The following is a 22,804-nucleotide window of genomic DNA, read 5'->3' on the forward strand; positions in this document are numbered from 1 at the left end:
GGCCGTGATGCTCGTCGCGCTCCGTGTTTCCTTCGTGAAACCGCGCGGGTCAGCCGGGTTGGACCGTCTCGGGTGGGTCTCTCCCTACCCCGAGCCTCTCATCCCCACGGATCCCACCCACCTGCCGCGGGGAGAGGTGCTCCCTGCCGCACTGCGCCCCGCTCCCCAAACCCACGGGCATTCGCGAAGCCCCGCGGCAGCCGGCGGGGTGGGGACGGGGTGGGGACACCACGCCGCGGGGTGGGACCGGGCGGGACGGGGCGGCCCTGGGAGCGGCGGCTGCAGCGGAGCGCGGCGGCGGCGGCGGCGGCGGCAGCATGCGGGAGGGGCGGTTCAGGGACAACTTCTGGGTGAGAAGGGGGCACGGTGGGCCCGGGGGGCGCGGGGCAGGACCCAGCCGGAGCTGGTGTGTGTGTGTGTGTGTGTGTGTGCCACAGCTGGGTCGCGGGGGGTCACCCCTCCCCGGTCAGGGATGGTTTCAAAGCCGCCTTTGCGATCCTGGGGTGATTTTGCTGAAGGCTTGGAGCATCTCCCGGCAGGTTCTGCCCGCCCACGCGTGTCCCGAGAGCTGTGGCTTTGCAACCTGCCCCGTGCAGCCAAAATATGCCCCGGTGGGCTGCTGCTGCGCTGCTGGAGGAAGTCAGTGCCGTGCTCAGGGTTTGACAGTATTAACTGGTCCCCGGGGACCTACTTGGAGGCACCATGACCCCAGGAAGGGTCCTTTGATGTCAAGCTAATCCCGGGCGAGGAGCGAGCCCTTTGGTGTGCTGCTGCTGAGCTGTCGCGGAAAAGCTACCGTTCAGGGAAAGCCGCAATTTATTCTTTTGAGTCTGAACTGTGCTTTTGGGAATGGAGAAGTGTTGAATAGCCACTTATCTGCTGCAGAGCATCAGTTCTGTGGCTGCTCAGTTCCTCTTAGTGTGCGGGCCTTCGTTCCAGGTACCAACAACCACAAAATGTATTACAAAACTTTGGCTTTTGGAGCTGAAAATCCCCATCTGTGAATGGCGGCACTCAGGGTTTCCCAGACGGTGCCTGGGAAGCAGCTCTTGTCTTACAAGACGAGGGGAAGGCACATGGGTCCCGGCAGGAGTTGGCGCTGGGTTTGGGGCTGCAGCCTGTTGTGGATTAAGAGGGCTGAATGCAGTACAGCAGTCTTGGCCAGCATCATTAGCGTGTTACCTGGCATAGCGCTGTCAGATATGTGAATCCCATATAGGTTTTTGAGCCCGGCTTGGAAAATAAAGCCAGCTTTGCATGTGGCAGCTGTTTCTCAGCTATACATTGCCCAAGAAATAGCCATGGTGCTCCCTTTGCTTTGCAAACGTGCAGGAGGGGAGGGATGCAAGGTGGTGGCAGCATCCCCCAGCATGGCGGGGAATAACTGTGATGGCAGGAGCACTGAGTAGACAGAGTTTACCGTGCTTCAGTGTATGCTGGATCGAAGAAGAGGTCCTTGCTGTTGGGCTGGCTTTGACTAACACTGCCTGGTTTGTTCCCACTGTGCGTGGTGCTTTTTGAGGGAGGATCCTGGAGGAGAGGGCTCAGTGGGAGAAAATACTGTGTCAGGAGCTGCCCCAAGCTGCCAAGGTGAGGAGGACCTGGGGCATTGCATGGGGTCCTCGCTCCTGCCCAATCCCCTGTATTTGAAACATGGCTGTTCACTGAATAACCCCAGTTCTTGGGGAGCCCAAAACTACTGGTGCTGCCAGGGATTTTGCTTGACTTTTTCCTTTCCGAAGCCTGTGTGCTTCAACTCCCCCGACCAAGGAAATGTGCCTGGAGCAGGCAGCTGGGGCAGAGGTTGGAAGGGAACATGATGGATGTGACTCAGTGGAGAGATCGAGGCCCTGCTGAGGTCATTTGGCTCATGGAAAAGGCAGGTACCACCCCAATCAGTCTCCACGCCATGTATCAGTGACTGTGCATCAGCTGCAAGAGCTGAGGAGGGAGGTGGGGGAGCGAGACATGGGCAGAAAAAACCAAATGTAGACGAGGTGTGGAGGGCTGCTTATCTGGCTTTGGTTTGCTGTTAAGTGCTGTGAGAGAGCTCAAACTTCCTCCAGTAATTTTTCATCTTACATTACTTTGCTTAAGCCAAAAAAGGAAGGAAAACTCTACTTTATCAGGGCAAGTGACTTTGCAGTGGTCAGGACGGCCCGGTGGGAAAGGGGAGATTTTGGGAGGGCTCCACGGGAGGGATGCTCCAATTGATGGGACGAAGACTGAAAAATAACCAAACTCCTCAAAAGCCGAGCCATTTTCAGTATATTGCAGCTTCCAGCTTTGAAACGTGATGGGTTGTGAACAGCAGCTGCTGAATTTCTTTGTGGGGCTAAGCTCCAGCCCTCCCTGCTTTGCTGGGGTGGTGGGGCTGTGTCTCAAGCCTCATCTGGGGACTGATCCCCATCAGTTCTGGCTTCTTTGGTGGGATGCGTGTCTATCTGGTCCCTGCTGATTTTCATGGAGTAATGCTCATGACGTGCTGCATTGGGAAAGCACACTGCGAGCTTGTTGTCTGTATTCGAGTTTGCTCATGCTCTTAGGTCTCATCACAGATGATAAATTCCCTTAAATAAAGGGATGCCCTTTAGCATCCTACCCCAGCTCCTGCTTGCCCAGGGACTGAAGTCCATAGATGCCTGCAGCTGTGTGCAGAAGTGCTGTGCAAAAATAAAAATACGCCAAGGATGGTATTTGTTTCCTCCTGCAGTGCCTGTGGCAATTGCTGCGAGTTGAGCAAGTATGGGGTTTTATTTTCCTTTGTTTTTGCAACCTGCTGTTCTTCTTTTATTCTGCGAGGTCTCTTCTTTCACTTTAATAATTTTCTTTGCATGTGCTTGGTTTTCCCCAAGCCTGTTCTTGCAGAGTATTTCGGGTAACCTGATAGCAAAGCTTTGGTTCTCATCATTTGGTCCTTGTAGGCACCTGTAAAACTATATGGGAAAAATATAAATTATTATAATCCTAAATGACATTTTAAATTTGATCTCTTGTCTTACTGCCTGTAACTTGGAGAGTCAGTTTTGTTTTTAATGAGACTGATGTAATAGCTCTGCTCTCTGCAGGGTGTTCCAGGGTGCATTAAAAAGAAGCATTTGGCAAAATATTTAAAAAATAAGCAAGTGATGCTGAAGACTGAGCCCTGTTGACTCTCACCGAGGTTGGTATGGTCGAGCAATTTTTGAAAATAAGACTTAGGTATCCAAATCTTTTAGGCACTCCCAGATATTTATTTCTCATGCCAAGAAAGGTGATGCTACTAAAACAATCCATGGCTCAGGCAAGTCACCTGCAGTAAAAGCTGCACTGGCATATTTAATTTTTTAACTTTGCAAAAAAAGTGTCTGCAAACACTTCTTCCCCCCACCCCAAACACATAGGAAAGAGCTATTGCATCTCTTTTTGCAATGGCAGAAACAAAGCCTGGGGAAGATAAGTGCTTTGCTCCTCGCTGCAGGGCAAAGGAGCGCCTGTGTCTGCAGAGGAACCCACTACCATGGGTTACAGATGGTATTTTGTCAGGGCTGTGACCAGCTATATTTCTTCTTCATTGCCATGACTTTTTTTAGCCTCATGAGGCTGCCTGGAGATAAACTTTTACTCTTCCCCGCTGTTGGGGGACGGGGGGGGCTGCCAGCCCCAGGGTTCCTGGGTTCATCCCCTGCTGCTGACTCGCGACGTGACACTGGCTGGACAGTTTCACTTCCCTTTATGCCTGCTTGTCCTTCTCTAAATGACAACTGGCTTGGCGGAGTTTATCAGCAGTATTATGAAATCCTCAGGTCGTTGTTTGACAGGAACAAGGTGGGTTTTACAGGAAGAAGTAATTGCATTGTGGCGGGACGGTCCATTGCTTTCTGTGTTACTGGTATGAGCAAGGTAGATGTGTTGGCAGAGGGGGAAAATACCTCAAATGGAAAATTATTAATCAAAAAGCTGCTTTTTTTGCAGGATACCATTCTCAGGTGGGTGAATTTGCAGCAAGTCCTCTTCCTCCCTGTGATGAGTTTTGTCTGCCCTGTTGTACCCACCTAGTCACGGGATGGATAGGAACTGCAGCCTCTGGCAGCAGTCTCTTCACCCTGCTCCCTGCAGGCACCAGCACAAGCATTTTTCTTGGTCTCAGCAACCTCTGCAGGACCCTGAGTGATTCTGAGGGTGTACTAACTGTGAGCAGGAATAACACAGCCATTTATTGTTGCACAGTGTTTCCAACTACTAAAACAGTCATCTGATTTCTGCTGTGTTTTTCTGAGCAGATAAGACTGAGGAGAGATACTAAGAGCTCTACATAAATAAAGATCTTTCAAGCGATGGACCATGAGCAGTGCAGTGTCCCAGACCTTTCATTTTTGGGAAGGTTGGGATAGACTGCTCGAGGGCAGGAAGGCTCTGCAGAGGGACCTGGACAGGGTGGATCGATGGGCTGAGGCCAGTTGTGTGAGGTTTAACAAGGCCAAGTGCCAGGTCCTGCCCCTGGGTCACACCAACCCCAGGCAGCGCCCCAGGCCTGGGGCAGAGGGGCTGGGAAGTGCCCGGCGGAGAAGGCCCTGGGGGTGCTGGCTGACAGCCGGCTGGGCATGAGCCAGCAGTGCCCGGGTGGCCAAGGAGGCCACCAGCCCCCGGGCTTGTGTCAGCCCTGGTGTGGCCAGCAGGAGCCGGGCAGGGATGGGGCCCCTGTGCTCGGCCCTGGGGAGGCCCCACCTCGAGTGCTGGGCTCAGGTTTGGGCCCCTCGGGACAAGAAGGGCCTTGAGGGGCCGGAGCGTGTCCAGAGAAGGGCAGCGGGGCTGGGGCAGGGTCTGGAGCACAAGTGTGCTGGGGGCGGCTGAGGGGGCTGGGGGGGTTTAGCCTGGAGAAGAGGGGGCTGAGGGGAGCCCTTCTCGCTCTCTGCAGCTGCCTGAGAGGGGCTGGAGTGAGGGGGGGGTCGGTCTCTGCTCCCAAGTCACCAGTGACAGGACGAGAGGGAACGGCCTCAGGCTGCGTCAGGGGAGGTTTAGGTTGGAGATGAGGGGAAATGTCTTCCCTGCCAGAGCGGTCAGGCCCTGGCACAGGCTGCCCAGAGAGGTGGGGGAGTCACCGTCCCTGGGGGGGTATTTAAAAGACATGTAGATGTGGTGCCTGGGGACATGGTTTAGTGGTGGACTGGCACTGTTGGGTTAACGTTTGGACTTGATGATGTTAAGTTTCTTTTCCAGCCTAAATGATTCTATGAGTCTATGATTCTCCCATTCCATTAGCTTTGTAGGGTGGGTGTCTGGAGGAGGTTTTCCATGTAGATTGGGGTAGGAAGTGGAAATGTCAAGCTCAGCAGCTCTCCTTTCAGCTGTGACTCACACAAGGTCAGAACATGCTTCCGAACCCCACTAGAGCATTTTAGCTCCCCTTGGCTAAAAGTGCAAACAAAACCCAAAACATCACAACAAGCACACAAATTTCGTCTCCTCACTGAGTCCATTGGGAGGATGGCGCAAACCTGGGCAGCAGATTTGGAAGGTGGGGCACATCCTGCTGAGACCCGCGGGCTTGAGAAATATCAGCTGCTGCTTTGTCACCTTGAAGTCATCTGGTTTTAGTTTCCATGGGCTGTCCTTTAAATGGCATGTGGGCCCAGAGCTCTGCCCAGCAGCAAGGACCAGGACAGCTGCATGCTGCAGGGTGGGAGGAGAGATACTCATCCTCCTGCATCCCTGTTTCGGGAGGGCTTGGTGCAACTCCCCATCCTCCATACTTGTCTTTGACTTAGTTATTATGTCTTTAAGTCTTGTCCTCTGTGCCCATGTCTCTATGCTTGCTGTGTTGCCCTTCCTCTTTCATTGCTCCCTGCCAGCCCTGCCTTTGGGACATTATTCCATGGCCAATCATGCTGGTCTTTTTTATTCTTTCCATGCCAGCATCTGCCCAGAAGGGTGCTGCAAAGGTTGGTTTCATGGCATACAACCCTGTGCCACTCCTTCTGCGCCAGGAGCTCCTCCTGCCTGGAATCGGCTCTTCTGGAAACCTCCACTCTTTCTGGCACCTACCATGTTTCCCGTAACACCTTACACTGTGAAGTCTGGTCCAGCTTTGCGTGCTTAGGCAACCTACGAGCTGGATTTAAATCCTTCTACTGGAGGAGGAAGAGTGATGAAATAAAGAGCTTTTTGATGGATGCTCCCACTCTTTCCCCTGGCACTTTTGCTTGGCACAGGAAGCCCAAGTGTCCCAGGCAGCAGAGCGGGATGCAGGAGCCTTCAGGTGCCCCCTGGCATAGAGTGATGTGGGTCTGGTGGCACTGTTCTGCCTGGGCTTGCAGTGACCAGCAGTTGTTCTTCACATCCATTTTATTTCCTTTGAAACTGAGGATAGGAAGTAAAGTTAGGACGTTCCTGTGTTTTGCAACGGTCATGAAGACTGACTTCAGTGCAAGTGTGTTTCCTTTTTCACAGACCCACTTAGCAAAGACGTGACGCAAACTGAGAACTGGTTGTGGGTTTGTCACTAATAACCCCATTTTGGAGGGATGTTTGTGATTTTGAAAGAAACTGTTTTGGTTTCTGCTTAGGTCCTGCTCCACAGTCCTTTCTTTCTGTGCATGCCACAGATGGAGCAAAGCTGATCTGGGATACCCAGAGATTTCCTGCAGGTCCCACTCCACCAGATCTCTGCTTCACTTCTTGCTTTCTGGCCACTGACGTTCAAGTCCTTGACTCCTTAGGGAAGTTAACATCATTAAGGCCTTAATTTATCACAAATACCAGCCCTGTTCCTCCTCATTTCTTGCACCACGTACGAAATTCTGAGAAATCCCCCCTTCTGCTGCCCACACATTCATGCCAGTTCTCTGCATACTCTCATACTGGCTTTGAACCATTTCCTCAATCTCTCCATCCTGCCATTATTCCTCCTCAAGCTTCTTAATAACTGTTTGTAGCTTTGTGTAACTTTTGATGAGTTTCATATCTGCTCCTACCATTGCCTCCTTTCTGCAGCCTCTTTCCCTACATTTTTTTTCTCCTAATGTGCTGTTCTATGCACACTGACTGGTTGTCTTTGCAGAAGACGAGAGGTAGCACCTTCTGCTCAGCTCCCTGCACCTGCTTCAGGCTTCTTCCAGAGAAGGAGAGCTCATGGTCAGAGCACCTATTTGTATTATCATAGCATTAGGAGCCTGGCTTTTGGCCCAGGTCTCCAGGGTGGTAAATCCTCAATAGTCATAGGGCAAAAATCCACATTTTGTCCTAAGGCACTTCCAGGCATGTGTATGAAGAAAGAATGGGGTAGAAGTAGTGAACCTTAATCCTAGCCCACCTACATCATTGCTGCATGTATCTTTGCATGTATCTTTTTTTTTTTTTTAAATAAACATCAGTACAGTATGTTTTTAAGAACTAATTCAAAGGAAAGTACTGATCCTTCAGAAGTCTATGGGAAGTGTGATTAACACTGCAGGGCTGAGAGCCCTGGGTTGGAAGATGGGACTTGGCCCCGTGGGTGGTGGAGGCAGGAACCTCTCCACAGCTGTGATGTTTTGTGGGGAGTGAAGAAGCTAGCCCTGTGGGATGTATTTGGGGGCATACAGCAGTGGCGGGGGAGGGCCTGGCACTTAGGGAAATGGTCTCTGCAGTGGTATTTTGAATTATGTGAGTGGGACAGGATTGCTTTTCACAAGGCCAAAGAGAAGGCTGTTGCAGCAGTAGCCGTGGGGTGCATCCATACATTGCTGTGGAGGCAGCGAGGCAAGCCCATAGCTGAGCAATTCCATGCAGAAAGGTCTGCTAAATTCACCTCCAGCCTAGATGTAGGCTCCTACAGCTAGACATGAGGGTAATGACCAGAGTAGTGCAAGCCAACGCTAACCAAGATCTATCTCCATGTCTGCAGAAACTGGGAGGAACAGCAGTAAGACAGGCTGTATTAGAGACTTGGAGGGGTTTTAGTGTTTGATTTCATTAAGTTAGAGCTGACAACTAAGCTGCTTGGAGGAGATGCCTTGTGCTGTGTGGCCAGCTGTGCTTAGGCCAGGGGGGGAGCCATAGGATGTGGTAGGACTGAGCTCCTCTGTTCTCTGAAAGTCATGAAAGTGCCTTGTCCCAGACCGCACCATTGTTCTCACCCCTAAAAGAAAAAGATCTTATTTCATAAAGAGGCACTTGCACACTTGCTCCCAGGTGAGCCACTGCTTGTGCAAACACTGCTGGAGGTGGCAGAGGCCATGGACTGCACGGACAGGGATGTGACTCCTGTTCTTGTGTTTTCAGAGTACGGATCTGACAAGCACAGTTGGCTATGACAGTATCATTCAACACCTGAACGACAGCAGGAAGAACTGCAAAGAATTTGAAGACTTTTTGAAGGAAAGGTATGGAGCTGCCTCTGAAAATGGGTTGGGCTGAACCTGGGAAGTGAGGTGGTGGCACTACTTCTACTCCTTGTATTTCCAGTTCAGTGTCTGTCATGTTTAACTGTCCACTGTGTTAAAACACCTTTGATTTGTGACTGACGAGGAGCTTGTTTTCTTACACTGTTCTTTCCTTGCACGGCTGGTGCTGTGGTATGAAGTCCCTGCCCAGGAATCCTCAGCTGTGAGGCAGTGATAGTACCCCGGGCTTGATGCTCACATTTTGAACTCTCTGTTGCAAAGAAAGAGGAATCAGGAGTAGTCTAATAATTCAGTCTCCCGTGTTGCCAGACATCTGTACTGATGTGTTTGCAGCTGTTGGTGGCCTGCCCAGGCTACACACTCTCCCATTAAGTTCAGCTTGCAGGTCAGCTTGCAGAAGATTGGGTGAAGACCTTGGCACAGGAGAGGCACAGCTTTGTCCTGAAATTGTCCTTGTACATTATGGACAGCCCATACATTTGATGTAAAAAAAAAAAGTAGCAGTGTTAGGTAGTATCAGAGGATATGACCTAAACAGAGGTTCTGTGGCTACAAAGGCACACCTGAGATGGTCTCGCCATGTATTTGGACTTTATGGTTCACTGGTTAGAAATGGCTAAATATGAAAAGCATTGTACAGCAACCCTGAAATAATGTAATTCTGGTATTGAGAACTGGAGAAAACAAGCCTCTGAATACACAACTTGGTACAAACCACCCTGGAACAAATGTAATGGGGATGAAGAGGAGGAGAACCTGCAGTTAAAACATCTATGCATCTACATCTGTCTAGGCTGTAATCCCATGTTCCAGGAAAATTTGGGCTTTCCAGCTACCCGAGGAACCATCTGCTGAACCTTAAGAACCATGCCCCACTCATCTGTGACAATGGAGAGAGTGCAATTGTTCTTCTTTACTGCTGAAGGTGTAGCTCCCACTACATGTCTAGCCAGGAGGAGATTAGAGGCTGGACCTGGACTTGATACTGGCATCCGTCTCTGAACATGGCCCAGTTCTTCACATACAGGACAGCTGGTACATGGTCCCAGCCATGGAGAACATGCCTGTTGGATTTGATGCTTTGTCTCAAAGCAAAGTTAATGAGAATACTGTTAGAGGAAAGAAGTCAATTTATAATCTTTATTTTTTCCATTTCCCTACAAGCTTTTGGGGTTTTTAAAGGGTTAAATTAGTTTAATCCCACTGTCAAACTATAGAATTCAACAGCATAGGCATCTGCATTAGAGACACCAGCATTTTAGGAAGCTAGATATTTTATCCAGTAGACCTTCTAATGCAAGCCTTTAGCAGTACTTGTTTCTCCCCACTGACTGCAGACAGCTAGCGTGGCTTGCCCAGATGCAGAGATCTGCATTTGACCGAGCAAGTCCAGCCTTGATTGTCTATACAGATTTCAAAGCAACTGCAGAAAGCTGATTGGTCTTAGACTGCAACACATGCATTTTTCCCCCTCACCTCTTTCTTCCATGAAGGGAGGACAATAAAATCTCTCAAAGGCGTTATTTATATTCCCTCACAAGATGTGGCATCTTCTTCAGGTGCTCTCCTTAGGACCAGAGGTGGGGAGGAGAAAGTACCTATTGCCCCATTTTAAAAAGTCCTGAAGAGCTGAAATGGTCCAGCTGAGCTTTGGGGTGCATGAATGGTGGCTGAGTGGTCTTTGAGGTGCCTACTCCCTTCTGTCACATTTGGTTTAAATCGGCCATATCAGATTCAAAAGTACTTTGTGTGAAGGGACCAACAGATGCTGATGGCTGAGATGCAAAAAACGTGCGATCACACAAGCCTTGTTCCCGTAGGAAACTGAGCTAAAAACTACCCAGGTGACTCACCTGGCTGCATCTCACCACCAGCTGCAGTTGCTGCTTAGTCCTCCATCTCCTGCCGAGGTGGTCCTTGCACCAGTCGGCCACGAGGAGACGGGGAGAGCAATGCATTGGGACCACAGCCACAGCAAAACAAACTGTTTCACTAGAAAGGCTGTTGGGGAACTGCAGACAACAGTCGTCCTTCAGACAGTTGTCCACAGTTAGCGTGCAGCAGGTCAGAAGATAGGGCAGGTGTTAAGAGTGGGTCTTGGCCTCTGCTGTAAACAAGTATCAGTTTCTGAAACGAAAACTTCCTCTCATTTCTCTCTTTCCTCTACAGGGCAATTATAGAAGAAAAATATGGCAAAGAGCTCATTAACTTGTCGAGGAAGAAGCCCTGTGGGCAGACAGAGCTGAAGTAAGTTCACAGTTCTGTGTGTGTTTTGCTTTTATGGGTGTCCTTACTTGGAGCAACAGAGGAGGAGAAGGAAGGAGGCTGTGAGAGAAAAAACTGTTGAAATGTGATTGGAACGCTAAGAGAAGGTGATCTGAAATTGGTCTTGTGAATGAATGGTGCACAGTTGGGTTGGCCTTTGCCAATAAATGAGTTGGACTCCACCAAGTTCCCATCAGCTATAGACTAAACCAAAGCATTGTAGACGCTCAGGCGAGATGTGATCTGGTGGTTTAGCAGAGGGCGGAGGACCATGAGACCCTGGGTCCACTCGTGACTCTTTTTGTGGCCAGAAGGAACTACTGCCTTGACTCAAAGTGTGCAAATCTTCAAGGCCTAGTGTGTAACCACCGTGCAAGGGTGCTGTGGCTGCTGTGGTTGGTTCTATGAGTGGATCTCCATTTCCCTAGTGACCCTTGACACCTTCTGCTTCCTGCTTTGTTTCTGTACTTTATACTTGCCCAGTCTGATATTCACCGAACATTTATTTAGTTTCACATTGAGGTGTCACACAAGATGTGTCTTAAATCTTTACTGTACAATAGTAACAGGGAGAAAAGTTCCCTACCTTTCCAACCACTGGCCAATGCACCATGTAGGTGTTCATATGTCGCAAATGATACTTTTAGGAGGTTGCCTGAAATGTTTGTCATAAAAATCAGGATTTTAAATAGCATCCAGTGTTCAGAAAGATGTAAAGTAGATCTCAAACCAAGTAAGCTTTGTTATACTCACTGAGAGGGAAAAAGCTGGAGGTGTAAAGAGGATAAATAAACCTGCTTTCAGCTGCTTTGGTTGGCGTCAAGTGAGGGACCTGTTATCTGCTCTGGGAGAATTGCTCTGCTGATGCCTGCACCTGGCCTTGCTTTCCACTCTTTTTAATGTTCTGCCTGTTTTTCAGCACATTGAAGAGATCCCTGGATATTTTCAAGCAACGTAAGTAATTATTCTTCATGTTTGTCAGGACACTTGGCAGCGCCAAAGTCTGCAGGCAACTGCTTGGGAAGAAAATAGCAGAGAAACCTCTAAAGCAGTGTGATGCTAGGGTCAGGAATAGGCTATCCTCCTGGCCAGGCTCATTCCAGCACGTGGGGTTTGGGATGGACCTGTCCAGGGTATGGGTGAGAGAGGAGACACATGGCACATGTCTTTGGGGATCTCTTGGGCTTTCAGGGCTGGCTGCAGCTCAGAGGTTGTGCTTGTGTTGTGCGCAACCAGTAGCTGTGCGTGGGAAGCTCAGCTGGAGTTTGTTGTACTGGCTTTCCTTGCCCTCTTCACACACGTATGCACTAACTGGAACATCTAAAAGATGATGCTTTGGGCACCTTATATTGTCCCCTCATTGCCATGTATCACAGCCCACCTGGGTACAGGCAGCCAGCATCCCTACCCTGAGGGCTAGTGCTCTGCTATCCTGTGCCAAGTCCAGCCTCCGCCCCAGCCAGGTCTGACTGCTGCCCTGTACCTCGGTGGACCTCCCTAACGAGGCTTTGCCCCCAGAGCAGCTGATTATTAATGGATGTGGGTTTGAAACAGCCCTGGGGGTTGAATTGTGAGCTAACAGTTAGGCTTAGCTGCCTTGATAAGCTTGCTGGGGTGGTGTTCCGTGGTATGGCTGCTTGCCTTCAGCAAGATGAGCCTGAGATTTTTTTTAGCACTAGTTTTTCTGTGGCCCAAGTTGCTTGTCTGCTTGCCTTGGGCAATGCTTCCTTCAGAGAGCTGCTTCAGGGTGTGATGTGTTGAAATGCATCTGAATTCATCTGGATGAGGGGGAGATGTGACTGTGCTTATTTGAATAACTTCTTTTGGTACGAGTTTTCTTAAACTGAAGGGCAGGACCCAGCAGGACTGACCCTGAATAGGTCCTTACATAGGCAGGTGCTGCTTGGAGGCTGCTTCAAAAGCGCTGCTGATTTTATGTGTTTATGCAAGGGGGTGTAAGTTGTGGGGTCTCTGGATCAGTTTGATGTCAGCTGCAACAGTTGACTTGAGCAACAGAATCTTTTTAGGAATATGTATATTTAATCTTTTTTCTTTGCAGAGATCGACAAGGTGGGACAAGGTCACATCCAGCTGGCGCAAACCCTTCGGGAGGAAGCAAAGAAAATGGAGGACTTCAGGGAAAAGCAAAAACTGAATAGGAAGAAGGTCGGGTGCCATGGGTGCAGCGCCTTTGCCGCGGGGTGCTGATCCTGCCCCAGTGATGGGCTGCTCCTGGCTGGTGTCTCCTGCCATGTCCCAGCCCCCTCCATGCCCCGTGTCTGCTGCTGCTGGGAAGTCCTGACCTCCTTCCTATGTGTTGCAACCATGCAGCAACTTCTGACTTCCTCCTTCTCACTGCCACATCTTCTCTTTTGGGCACCTTTTGGGGCCACCTATAGTAGAGGCTCAGCCTCAACCAGGAATGTTTTTGAAACATATATACGGTGCTGTATGATCTCCATAGGGTCTGCTAAAATTGGCAAGCCTTTTAACTTCTCCTGGCTTGACAATCCTTTGTCGAGAAAATGAGGGAAAACTGCTAGAACCAGGGGCTGGTTTGGACCTAGCAGAGGGGAGTGAGCTTCCCAATTTTGCCAGACCCTATGGAGGTGATTCTGTGCTATATAATGCTAGGTTTTCATTTGTAGAGTTCCTCTGCATACACAAGTGGTCGCTTAGATAGAAGCATAAAAGATGGGTTTTGTGAAGATGCTTTGGGTGGACAAAGGTCCTTAAGCTGATCTCAGTCTGGTCCATGCCTCTTCCTTTCCTAAGCTGCATAGTCCATCCTGGAGCTCTGATGGTGTGATGTGCTGATGCTGTGTCTGTTGTCTTCACAGATAGAGCTGATAATGGAGGCAATTCACAAAAACAGGAATTTGCAGTACAAGAAGACCATGGAGGTAAGGCAAACTTGTTGCTCTTTCTTGCCATGTGGGTTAACGCTGCTAACACACACACGCACAGCCCTGGGGCAGACTTAAATGTAAGGGTCTTCCTCCTCTGCTGCAACTCCTGATGTTGTGTCTGCATGAGTGGTAGGCAGGGTGTGCTCAGAAAAACTGAAGAGTATGCTAGGGATATGGGTTGTGGTAGCCTCGCAGGGTTGGATATGAGTGATTTAGACGTCATGGACTCGATTGCCATGACCTTTTCATCCCAAACAAAGAGCAGCTCATCTTGTGAGGTCAGTTTTGCCCAAGCAGTAGGGCATCTAGGACTTTGCATGCCGTCCTTTGCTCTGCTGGTAGCCTGCACCCGCCTCTTTACTTGTCGGCTGTGCTTTCATCCAAAGCCTCTCGCATGAGCTGTATTTGCATCTCATTGCTTGCTGACGTGCTCCTGCCCCATTGGTACCTTTCCTAGGCCAAACGGCTCTATGAGCAGCGCTGCAGGGATAAGGACGAGGCGGAACAGGCTGTGCACCGCAACGCAAACCTGGTGACGCAGAAGCAGCAGGAGAAGGTACGGAGAGGCGGGTGGCTGTTGGGCAGGGGGCGAAAGCGGTGTCTCTTGCAGCTCTCCTGCCCTATGGCTATTCTCCCAACTCTGGGTTTTGGAGTGAGATGGGAGGGCTGGTGATGTTCCCTGGTTGGGCTGCAGTGCAGTCGGTGAGGCACCAGGGTTCGCCTCTACTTTTCTTCTCTCTCCCATTTTTGGCAGCTGTTCCTGAAGCTGGCTCAGACAAAATCAGCTCTGGAGGACTCTGGTGAGTGTGGAAATGGCAGCATTTGGAGAGCGAGGGGAGCGCTTCCTGGGGCGGGGAGTGGTGAAGCTGTGACATGGCTCTTGGGAGAGCTCCAGGTCTTGGGTCAGGCACAGCTTCTCACAAACACATGCCCGAGGTGCTGGAGGTGGGCACCTGCCCTTGAGAAGCCTGCGTGGCCCCATCAAAGCTGCTCCCACGGCACGACTGTCCACCTTGCTGTGTGGCTCTGTGTCCCCTTGCAGTGCCCACCCACGGCCCAGCTCACATGTTACTGCTGCGTTCTCCCTGATGTCCCAGACACTTCAGGGTTCGCAAATGACCTTCTAGCAACGGTATTTTTAATTAATGTTAATCAGATGACAATGTGTTTTCTCATGAAGACAGGAGTTACCAGCAGAACGTTAGCACACTGGAGAAGATCCGGGAAGAATGGCAGAAAGAGCACATCAAAGCTTGTGAGGTAAATGCCCCAAAACGCCTTCAAGTGGCAGTGTGGTCCTCTGGATGTCCACCTCTCACTGCAGGGGTCAAGGATGGAGCAGATATGCCTTCTATTTCCCTGGCAGTGGAGCAGAAGGATGTGTTGCAGCTAACCCTGTGTGTGTGTCTTATGCTTGGCTTCTGGATCCAAGGTCCCACTTCTTCAAAGTTTCCACTATTTTTTTGTTTTTATTTTACCTCCCACCACCTTTAAAAATCGACAGAGTCAAAGTAGTGGCATTTTTGCCCGTTATCTGCTTGCACATTTGGTGTGGCCGTCATCTTGAACAGCCGTGGTCACCTCTGCATACTCAGCAACTCAAGGCCAATATGTCCTACAGCCATGACAACACCTAGCAGGCTCTGTCTGAAACTCTGGAAGACTTTAAATGACTTTGCAGCAGAGGCTGGTGGCAGTCTGGGTGAAGCCATCTGCACGTGAGCGCTGTGTGCCAGGAGCTCTTCACCTTGTATTTCACAGACTGCACAACAGCATGGGGACCTCTCCAAGAGGCTGTATCAGCCTAAAGTGGACTGTCACATAGTGAAGTGGTCTAGCAAGGATTTCTAGCATGAGCTGGGGAATTCCAGACCTGGTGGCAAGAGGACCATGCAGCTACTCTGCTGCTGACCTGTGCCTTGCAGCCACCTGTGATCAGTGACCAAGGGATGGACAGGGACTGCAGAGATCGAGGTTTTACTCCAGGTCCGCTGCAAGCTTGCAAACAGCCTTCCAATTCCCAGCTGTGCCAATCCCTTCCCAAGCTACTTCTCATCAGGCCTCTGTTTTCCTTTTTCCTTTTGAAATGGAATTTGCTGTCTGTTTCATTGGTGTGTGTAGGTGTCTCAGTGCTGGTGTGCTTTTATGTCTGTGGTCTCTGGAAACCTATCTGATGGTGGGGTGTGGAAAGCAGCTGTTTCACTTCCACAGATGGATCATGTGGAGTTTTCCCTCTTGGTGTGTGGCAAAGGTCATAAATTATAAGAAGTGCATATGTACACTTGGGATGAAAGGTTATTTTTCATGGAAATGTGTAAAGGCACATGAAATTGAGGTATAGCAGGCAGCAGGTTCTGAAAGACTTGGGTTTAAACCTGCTTGGGAAAGGGCTGGGTAGGAAAGAGGGAGACGAGCATCCAGTCAATACACCTCTGTTTTCATACATCCCCAGTGCTTTTTTTATTGCTCTTTACCTGTGGGAGGGAGGTAAGGTGGGACCACAGGACCACAGGGTACCTAGGGAACATGCACTGCCTTTAGAAGCTGGCTTGGCCTTCCCATAGGCAGTGGTGTGCCAGGTGACCCCTTCCACATCAGTGCTGCAGACCTTCCTGAGCTTAACGCTCATCTTTGAAATACCTGGTTACATAAAGGGATGATTTCTCCTCTGGATAAGCTGGAGGACTCGTGGTTTCTATGTTTTCTGCAGGAGACCACCACCACCTGTGCCTCACTGAGGACAGTTGTCTTTGTAGTGGCACTTGGGGGTGAGAAACATGCAGGATAAAAGAGATTTGCTCTCGTTTTAAAGATGTTAAAGTCTCTTTGACTGTGTTGTTACAGTTCTTTGAGACTCAGGAGTATGAGCGGATCAACTACTTCCGCAATGCCCTTTGGCTTCACGTCAACCAGCTCTCCCAGGCCTGTGTCCAGAATGATGAGGTATGTCAAATGAAAATCTTCATTTTTCTGTTTAGAAAGCAAAGCCCAGTTTGCTTTCCTGTGCACTGGGCTGTGTTATGTCCGAGCTGGGCTGTGGCCTTTGATGGGCCATCAGACACTGGCATGAGTGTGCAGACAGGTTTTGGCCAGACCTCTATCAGATGAGGTTGCCTCTGGGATGCACATGTTTTCTGAGGGTGATGAAACCCTGGCCCAGGTTGCCTAGAGAGGTGGTCGATGCCCCATCTCTGGAAACACTCAAGGTCAGGGTAGACGGGGCTCTGAGCGACCTCATCTATCTTAAGATATCCCAGCTCGTGGCAGGGGGGGTTGGACTAGATGACCTCTACAGGCCTCTTCCAACCCAAACTATTCTATGACTGATTCTATGATTCTCCTACCATTGAAGTTTGTGTCCTGGGTAAGCACTGGGCTTTCACCACAGTGATAAATGATTGGAAAAAAAACTCTTGTTTTTTGACCTGATGTATAGAAATGGTTTTTATTTCCCTTTTGTAGAAGTACGAGGAAATCCGCAAGAGTTTAGAAATGTGCAGCATTGAGAAGGATATTGATTGCTTTGTAAATTTACGCAAAACTGGAACTTTGGCCCCAGGTAAGAGCTCAGTGCAGCCTCACAAAGTAGTGCTGACTTCCTTGTACTCCTCATGCTGTTTGGATGCAAAAAACATTGATTTTGCAATATCCCTCCTTTCATTCACCGGCATGCAGCACTAGTCTCTGCCACTTATCCTCAGCCCCTGAAGATAATCTCCCCTTTCTGTAAATTTTAACTTCCTCATCAGGCATTTTCCCAGAGGGAGGAAAGCCTTAGCAACTGAATGTTGGTGTTGACAAGCAGTTTATGCTTATGAAAGGTCCGTACTTTACTATTGTCAACTTTTCCTAGCTCCTGTTGTTTATGAAAACTACTATGACACACAGAGAAATGCAACTCCTGTGAGAAGTCCAGTTCCTGTACCTATATCAAGGTAAGGGACATAACAAGTACAATTGCAATTGCTATTGCAAGTGATGCTCACTCTCCCCCCGCAAAAAGCATCTCTTGTTGCTTTCAGTCTGTCGGAGGCTTGACCTTGGGAGTATTAGAGGAAAAAATTTCCCATGCTATGTAGTCCATCACTCTCCATAGCAGGAGTTATGCCCATGTGCTGCTTATTATAAGCTCTTCAGGGACCCCCTCAAGCCAAGTCGGAGGTTTTTGCTCCCCCTTTTGGGGTCATGTCTCTCTTCTTATGGGGGGGAAAGTGCTTGTGGTGAGGGTGTGCTTGTTTTTTCTTGTGCCAAGCCTCTTCCAGAAGTCCTTTGCATTGAGGTGAGTTGCTGTGGGACTTGGACAGCAGAAAAGCAAGGCAGTTTCATGTCTTGCTGTCGTGGTTCAGCCCCAGTTGGCAACTAACACCACGCAGCTGCTCACTCACCCCCCACCCCTGTGGGATGGGGGAGAGAATTGGAAGAGCAAAAGCAAGAAAACCTGTGGGTTGAGATAAGAACAGTCTAATAATTAGAATAAAAAAATAATTTTAGGAATATTGATTATGATAATAATAACAATAATGACAATATAATAAAAAGGAAAAGGGAAAAAGGAAAAAATCAAAACCACAAATGGTACAACCGCTCACCACCCGCTGACCGATACTGCCTGTCCCTGAGCTGCGATTGCTGCCTGCCTCCCCCAGGCCAGCTTCTCCCAGTTCACACACTGGGCATGACGTTACATGATAAGGAATATCCATTTGGATCAGCTGCCCTGGCTGTGCCCCCTCCCCTCCCGGCTTCTTGCGCACCTGCAGAGCATGGGGAGCTGGGAATGTCCCTGACTAGTACAGGCACAGCCCAGCAACATCCAAAACATCGGTGTGTTATCAACATTGTTTTCACACTAAGCCCAAAGCACAGCACTGCGCCAGCTGCAGTGGAGAAAATTAACTCTATCCCAGCTAAAACCACGACACTTGCTCTCTCTGGGAACAATCTGAGCTCCCTTTTATAGCAGGATTTGTTACCAAAATGAACTTTTCTGGGCTTCCTTGAATGGTTCTCCTCGTAGTCTGTCTATCTGCGTAAAAATGGATCAGTTAAAAGCGTGTGTGGGTAGAAGGGGGAACCGCAGAGCCTATTTCACTCCTCTGGGACAGAAACCGGGCAGGGAGGACAGGGTGAAGGGTGCTTCTGCCATGGGAAAGATGAGGATTCAGGGCCAAAGACTCTTGCTAAAGATGAGTATGCCACTTTGGCCATCGTGTCAGCAGAAGAGTCATGGCCAATTATGGCTTCCTGATGTCTCACTCTGGGCAAAGGCATGTAAAAAGGCATGCCCTGAGGCCCACTTTGAATGTTTCCCCAACTTAGTGCCTTTTGGTTACTTTTTCCTCTCGCCCACTGTATCAGATTCAATTCCACTGTTTGTCAGGCAAGGTGTCAGTGGCAAACCCACCATGACATGCCTTGGTGCCAGGTCTCCATAAAACCCAGGCTGGCCAAACCTCTTGCCCTCCCACCAGCTCTGGGAGGGCAGTTGGGGAGTGCAGAGCCAGGGCAATGGGGGTCCTGCAGCCATGCAGATCCTCAGCTCTGTGTTTCCTTCTGTACAGGAGGGGACCCCTACCCACCCCGACCAGTGTGCCAGGTGAGTTTCTTGCCTTATGGGGTTTCTGGCCCCACAGAGGGACTCCGCCCTTGCTCTTCCCCATCAGATTGTGTGCTTTAGCTCTCTAAAGGGATTGCTTTAGGAGAAGCTCCTGCTTTAAGTACGGTTCCCACTGAAAGATGCTGGGAAGTTGGGTGCTGACTTTGGAGGTGAGGTTTCACCCAGGACAAGTTTTGATCAAAGCCCTGCATGTAGGCATTTCTGAAGCTTAAGACTATCTAAGCTTGGGATCCCACCTGTCTCTGCAATTTGGGCCCTTCTCTGTTTCAGCAGCATGAGCTGTATCATTCGATTGCCACTTTAGTGGTGGGATACTGCAGTGGGACTTGGTAAAATGAGGTCCTGCTTTGGCTCTTGGGCGAATCAAGTCATCTCTCTGAGTCTCATCTGCCACTACCTCCCACCCCTCTCACACGGGTGGCCAGTGCATGCTGTTTCTGTCCTGCATAAAATCTCATAACTAGCATTTCTCATGAGCTAATTTTTTTCTGTTCTTTGTTTCAGATGAGGCTGATTACACCACAGTTGATGGCTACAGCTTGATACATCACTAATACCCACAGTAAGTACTCACATTTGATAAAGAAAGGTTTTAATACGAGATGCAGCTACATGGGGGAGGGACAGTGGACAAGGAAAAGCCACTGGTTAAGGGATGATATTTTGAGGTGACCAACTGGGAGTGATGATCATGTCAGCTCTCCCATTGCTTGTCTGGGCTGGAGCTGTGGTTTAGATGCCGTTGATCCTGTTCTGTAGGTTCTCCAGGCAGAAGACACTGTTGGTCTGGACAGCGTGGCAGAGGTAGTGTTTCAAGTTATTACCAGCCACAGAGAGCTGAAGTGCATCTCCATTTTGAGAAAGTATTTGAGGTGTCTGATAATTATTTGTACATTCAGAAAGTGCCTACTAAAAATCTATGCCTTTGATCAGCAAACTCCTTAGTCGGATATCCCATCTTCACACTCAGGGGAAGAAAAGGAATATAAGCAATGGACCCAGGCACAGGGCGACCTTCTGTGTTGGAAGAGGTTTTTGATTTGAAGTTCTTCTAAAGTGCAGCCTTCCGGGAGAGGCTGGAGTCTCCCACACTCCAGATAACTAGAAAAGTCATATGTGCTGAGGGAGGCAACGCCATGCTTTGGGATATGTACATCCTTGTGGTCAGGACGTACATATCCCACTCAGACCTCAGGTTATGCTTTTGCCTGTTTCTAAAGGCTTTCGTTAATGGTGATTAAACTTGTAATTTAGATTTAATTTCAGTTGTGTCTCTCAGGGAGCTTACCAAACATGGAGGAGACTATGGGTCTGGATTAGTGAGATGGGCTCCAGGCTTAAGCACCAATACTAGGAGCTGATTTGCATCCTGCCTTGTGCAGCGGTCCACAGCGCAGCTACCTAGTGAAAGGCTGTGCCACCACAAACCTGCTGGGGAGTCCTGCACCCTGCAGCACTGAGGAGGACCTGAAGGAAGTTGGTCAGCTCTTCCAACCGCCTCTCTGATGAGGGGATTGTGGGTTTTTAGGCTCATGGTATAGCTTGACTCCAGTAGGCTCTGGAGACCCCCATTTTATTAACTTCTGGGAATCCCTGAATGTGGACTCGTTCTGGCTATGCACCACTAAAAACAAACTGTTGGCCTGGAGCCATGAAACTCGGTTCCTGACCAGGTCTCCTCAAAGTTAATGCCCTTTTTGTTACTGTATATAAGATTATGGCTTTGGTTCAGAAGCTCACATGCTTCTGCTGCTTTTCTTTCTGAGGTCCCTGTGTGCAGTGTTGTGTAACAGCTCCTCAGTGCCTTACAGCACTGGACACGGGGGACCGGGACATGGGGATCAGCACACAATTTAGCTGTCTAAACCTGGTGCCAGGTGACTAGCTTCAGAGCAAGAGCAGTTGCTACTTTTATGATGTTCTTCACGCTGAATCTGCATGACTTCAGCGTGTGCCTAAGCCCGCCAGTCCCTGGGGCTTTTACTGTATTTCCTTGTGCAGAGAAGGTCACTGTGAGCTTTAACGTCTGTTCTGCTGCATTATAACAAACTGTGCAAAGTGCGTACGTCAAGGAATTAGTTGTCCTATTTTATTTCTGAAAGACCAAGTGTACAAATATTCTTCTGCTGTAGACTTCTTTAAATACATATTTTAAAAATAAGTTCTGAGACCTGTGTACTGGTTCTTTTTCCTTTTTGAAGGGTTGTCACGTTCACTTTCTGTCAGGGCTGGGGCTGGTACACCTTCAAAGCACCGTAGGATGTTTGGGTGGTGTGAATTTCCACTCCTGGGAGGAGCCCTACAAGCACATATCCTTGCCCAGCCTTTATTTCAGTATGTCACAGAACCCCAGACTGGCAGGGGCTGGAAGGGCCCTCTGGAGCTCACCCCGTCCCACCCCTGCTGGAGCAGGCACCCCCAGAGCAGGGGCACAGGGCCGCGTCCAGGCGGGGTGTGAATGTCTCCAGGGAAGGGACCCCACAGCCTCTCTGGGCAGCCTGTGCCCCTGCTCTGGCACCCCACAGCAAAGGGGTTTCTCCTCACGTTCAGGGGGAACTTCCCGTGTTCCAGCTTGTGCCCGTGGCCCCTTGGCCTGGCGTTGGGCACCACTGAAAAGAGCCCGGCCCCGTCGCCCTGACACCCGCCCTTCAGATATTTATAGGCACTGATGAGATCCCCCCTCAGGCTTCTCTTCTCCAGGCTGAACAAGCCCAGGTCTCTCAGCCTTTCCTCACCAGGGAGATGCTCCAGCCCCTGATCCCCTTGGCAGCTCTGCGCTGGCCTTGCTCCAGCAGTTCCCTGCCCTTCTTGGACTGGGGGGCCCAGACCTGGCCGCAGCCCTGCAGGTGTGGCCTCACTGGGGCAGAGCAGAGGGGGAGGAGAACCTCCCTCGCCCTGCTGGCCACGCTCCTTTCCATGCCCCCCAGGGCACCGCTGGCCCCCTTGGCCCCAAGGGCCCGGTGCTGGCTCAGGGTCACCTCGCTGCCCCCCAGCACCCCCAGGGCCTCTCAGCAGAGCCGCTCCCCAGCAGGTCCCCCCCAGCCTGTGCTGGTGCGGGGGGCTGTTCAGCACCATGGTACTAGCTCAGTCCCAAGGGAGCTGTGGGAGAGAACACCCCAAGAAAGTCTGGGATGAGGACAAGCTCTTATGGTTAGCCATGAACTGCACACCCCATGGGGCTGTTTCCCCTGGAATAATATCTACTGTACACTACATTGCATGATTTAATTATTGGGATTTTTCAGCTGACGGACCACAACAAACGGTGCTAGGATTTTCTGGATGCAGAGAACTCCAATGACATGGAAAGTTGGCTTGAAAGTTGACCCCATAGTTCCCTATAGGGGAGCCTGACCTCCTCCCTTGCACCTATTGATGAGCCTGACCGACCCATAGGCCCCTATAGGGGAGCCTGGCCTCCTCCTGTGCCCCTGTGGAAGAGCCTCATCGACCCACAGGTCCCTATAGGGGAGCCCGGCCTTTCCCACACCCCTATGGAAGAGCCTGACAGCCCCACAGGCCCCTATAGGGGAGCCCGGCCCCCTCCCACACCCCTATGGAAGAGCCTGACAGCCCCACAGGTCCCTATAGGGGAGCCTGGCCTCCTTCCACACCCCTATGGAAGAGCCTGACAGCCCCATAGGTCCCTA

General features: G+C 50.2%; 1 protein-coding gene across 1 annotated transcript; it reads left to right on the forward strand.

Annotated features, from left to right (window-relative positions):
* Window positions 1–272: 272 nt before the first annotated feature.
* On the forward strand, window positions 273–21,309 carry PSTPIP2 (proline-serine-threonine phosphatase interacting protein 2). Its single transcript, XM_064438597.1, has 15 exons — window positions 273–350; window positions 8,242–8,342; window positions 10,533–10,610; window positions 11,548–11,582; window positions 12,688–12,794; window positions 13,469–13,531; window positions 13,995–14,093; window positions 14,292–14,337; window positions 14,718–14,797; window positions 16,382–16,480; window positions 17,000–17,096; window positions 17,391–17,472; window positions 19,099–19,133; window positions 19,659–19,716; window positions 19,914–21,309. Exons 1-14 carry the CDS (start codon window positions 318–320, stop codon window positions 19,706–19,708), a joined length of 1,005 nt encoding a protein of 334 aa, XP_064294667.1. The 5' UTR covers window positions 273–317; the 3' UTR covers window positions 19,709–19,716; window positions 19,914–21,309.
* Window positions 21,310–22,804: the final 1,495 nt, after the last annotated feature.

Source organism: Phalacrocorax carbo, chromosome Z (assembly GCF_963921805.1).
Source record: "Phalacrocorax carbo chromosome Z, bPhaCar2.1, whole genome shotgun sequence".
Classification (NCBI taxonomy): domain Eukaryota; kingdom Metazoa; phylum Chordata; class Aves; order Suliformes; family Phalacrocoracidae; genus Phalacrocorax; species Phalacrocorax carbo.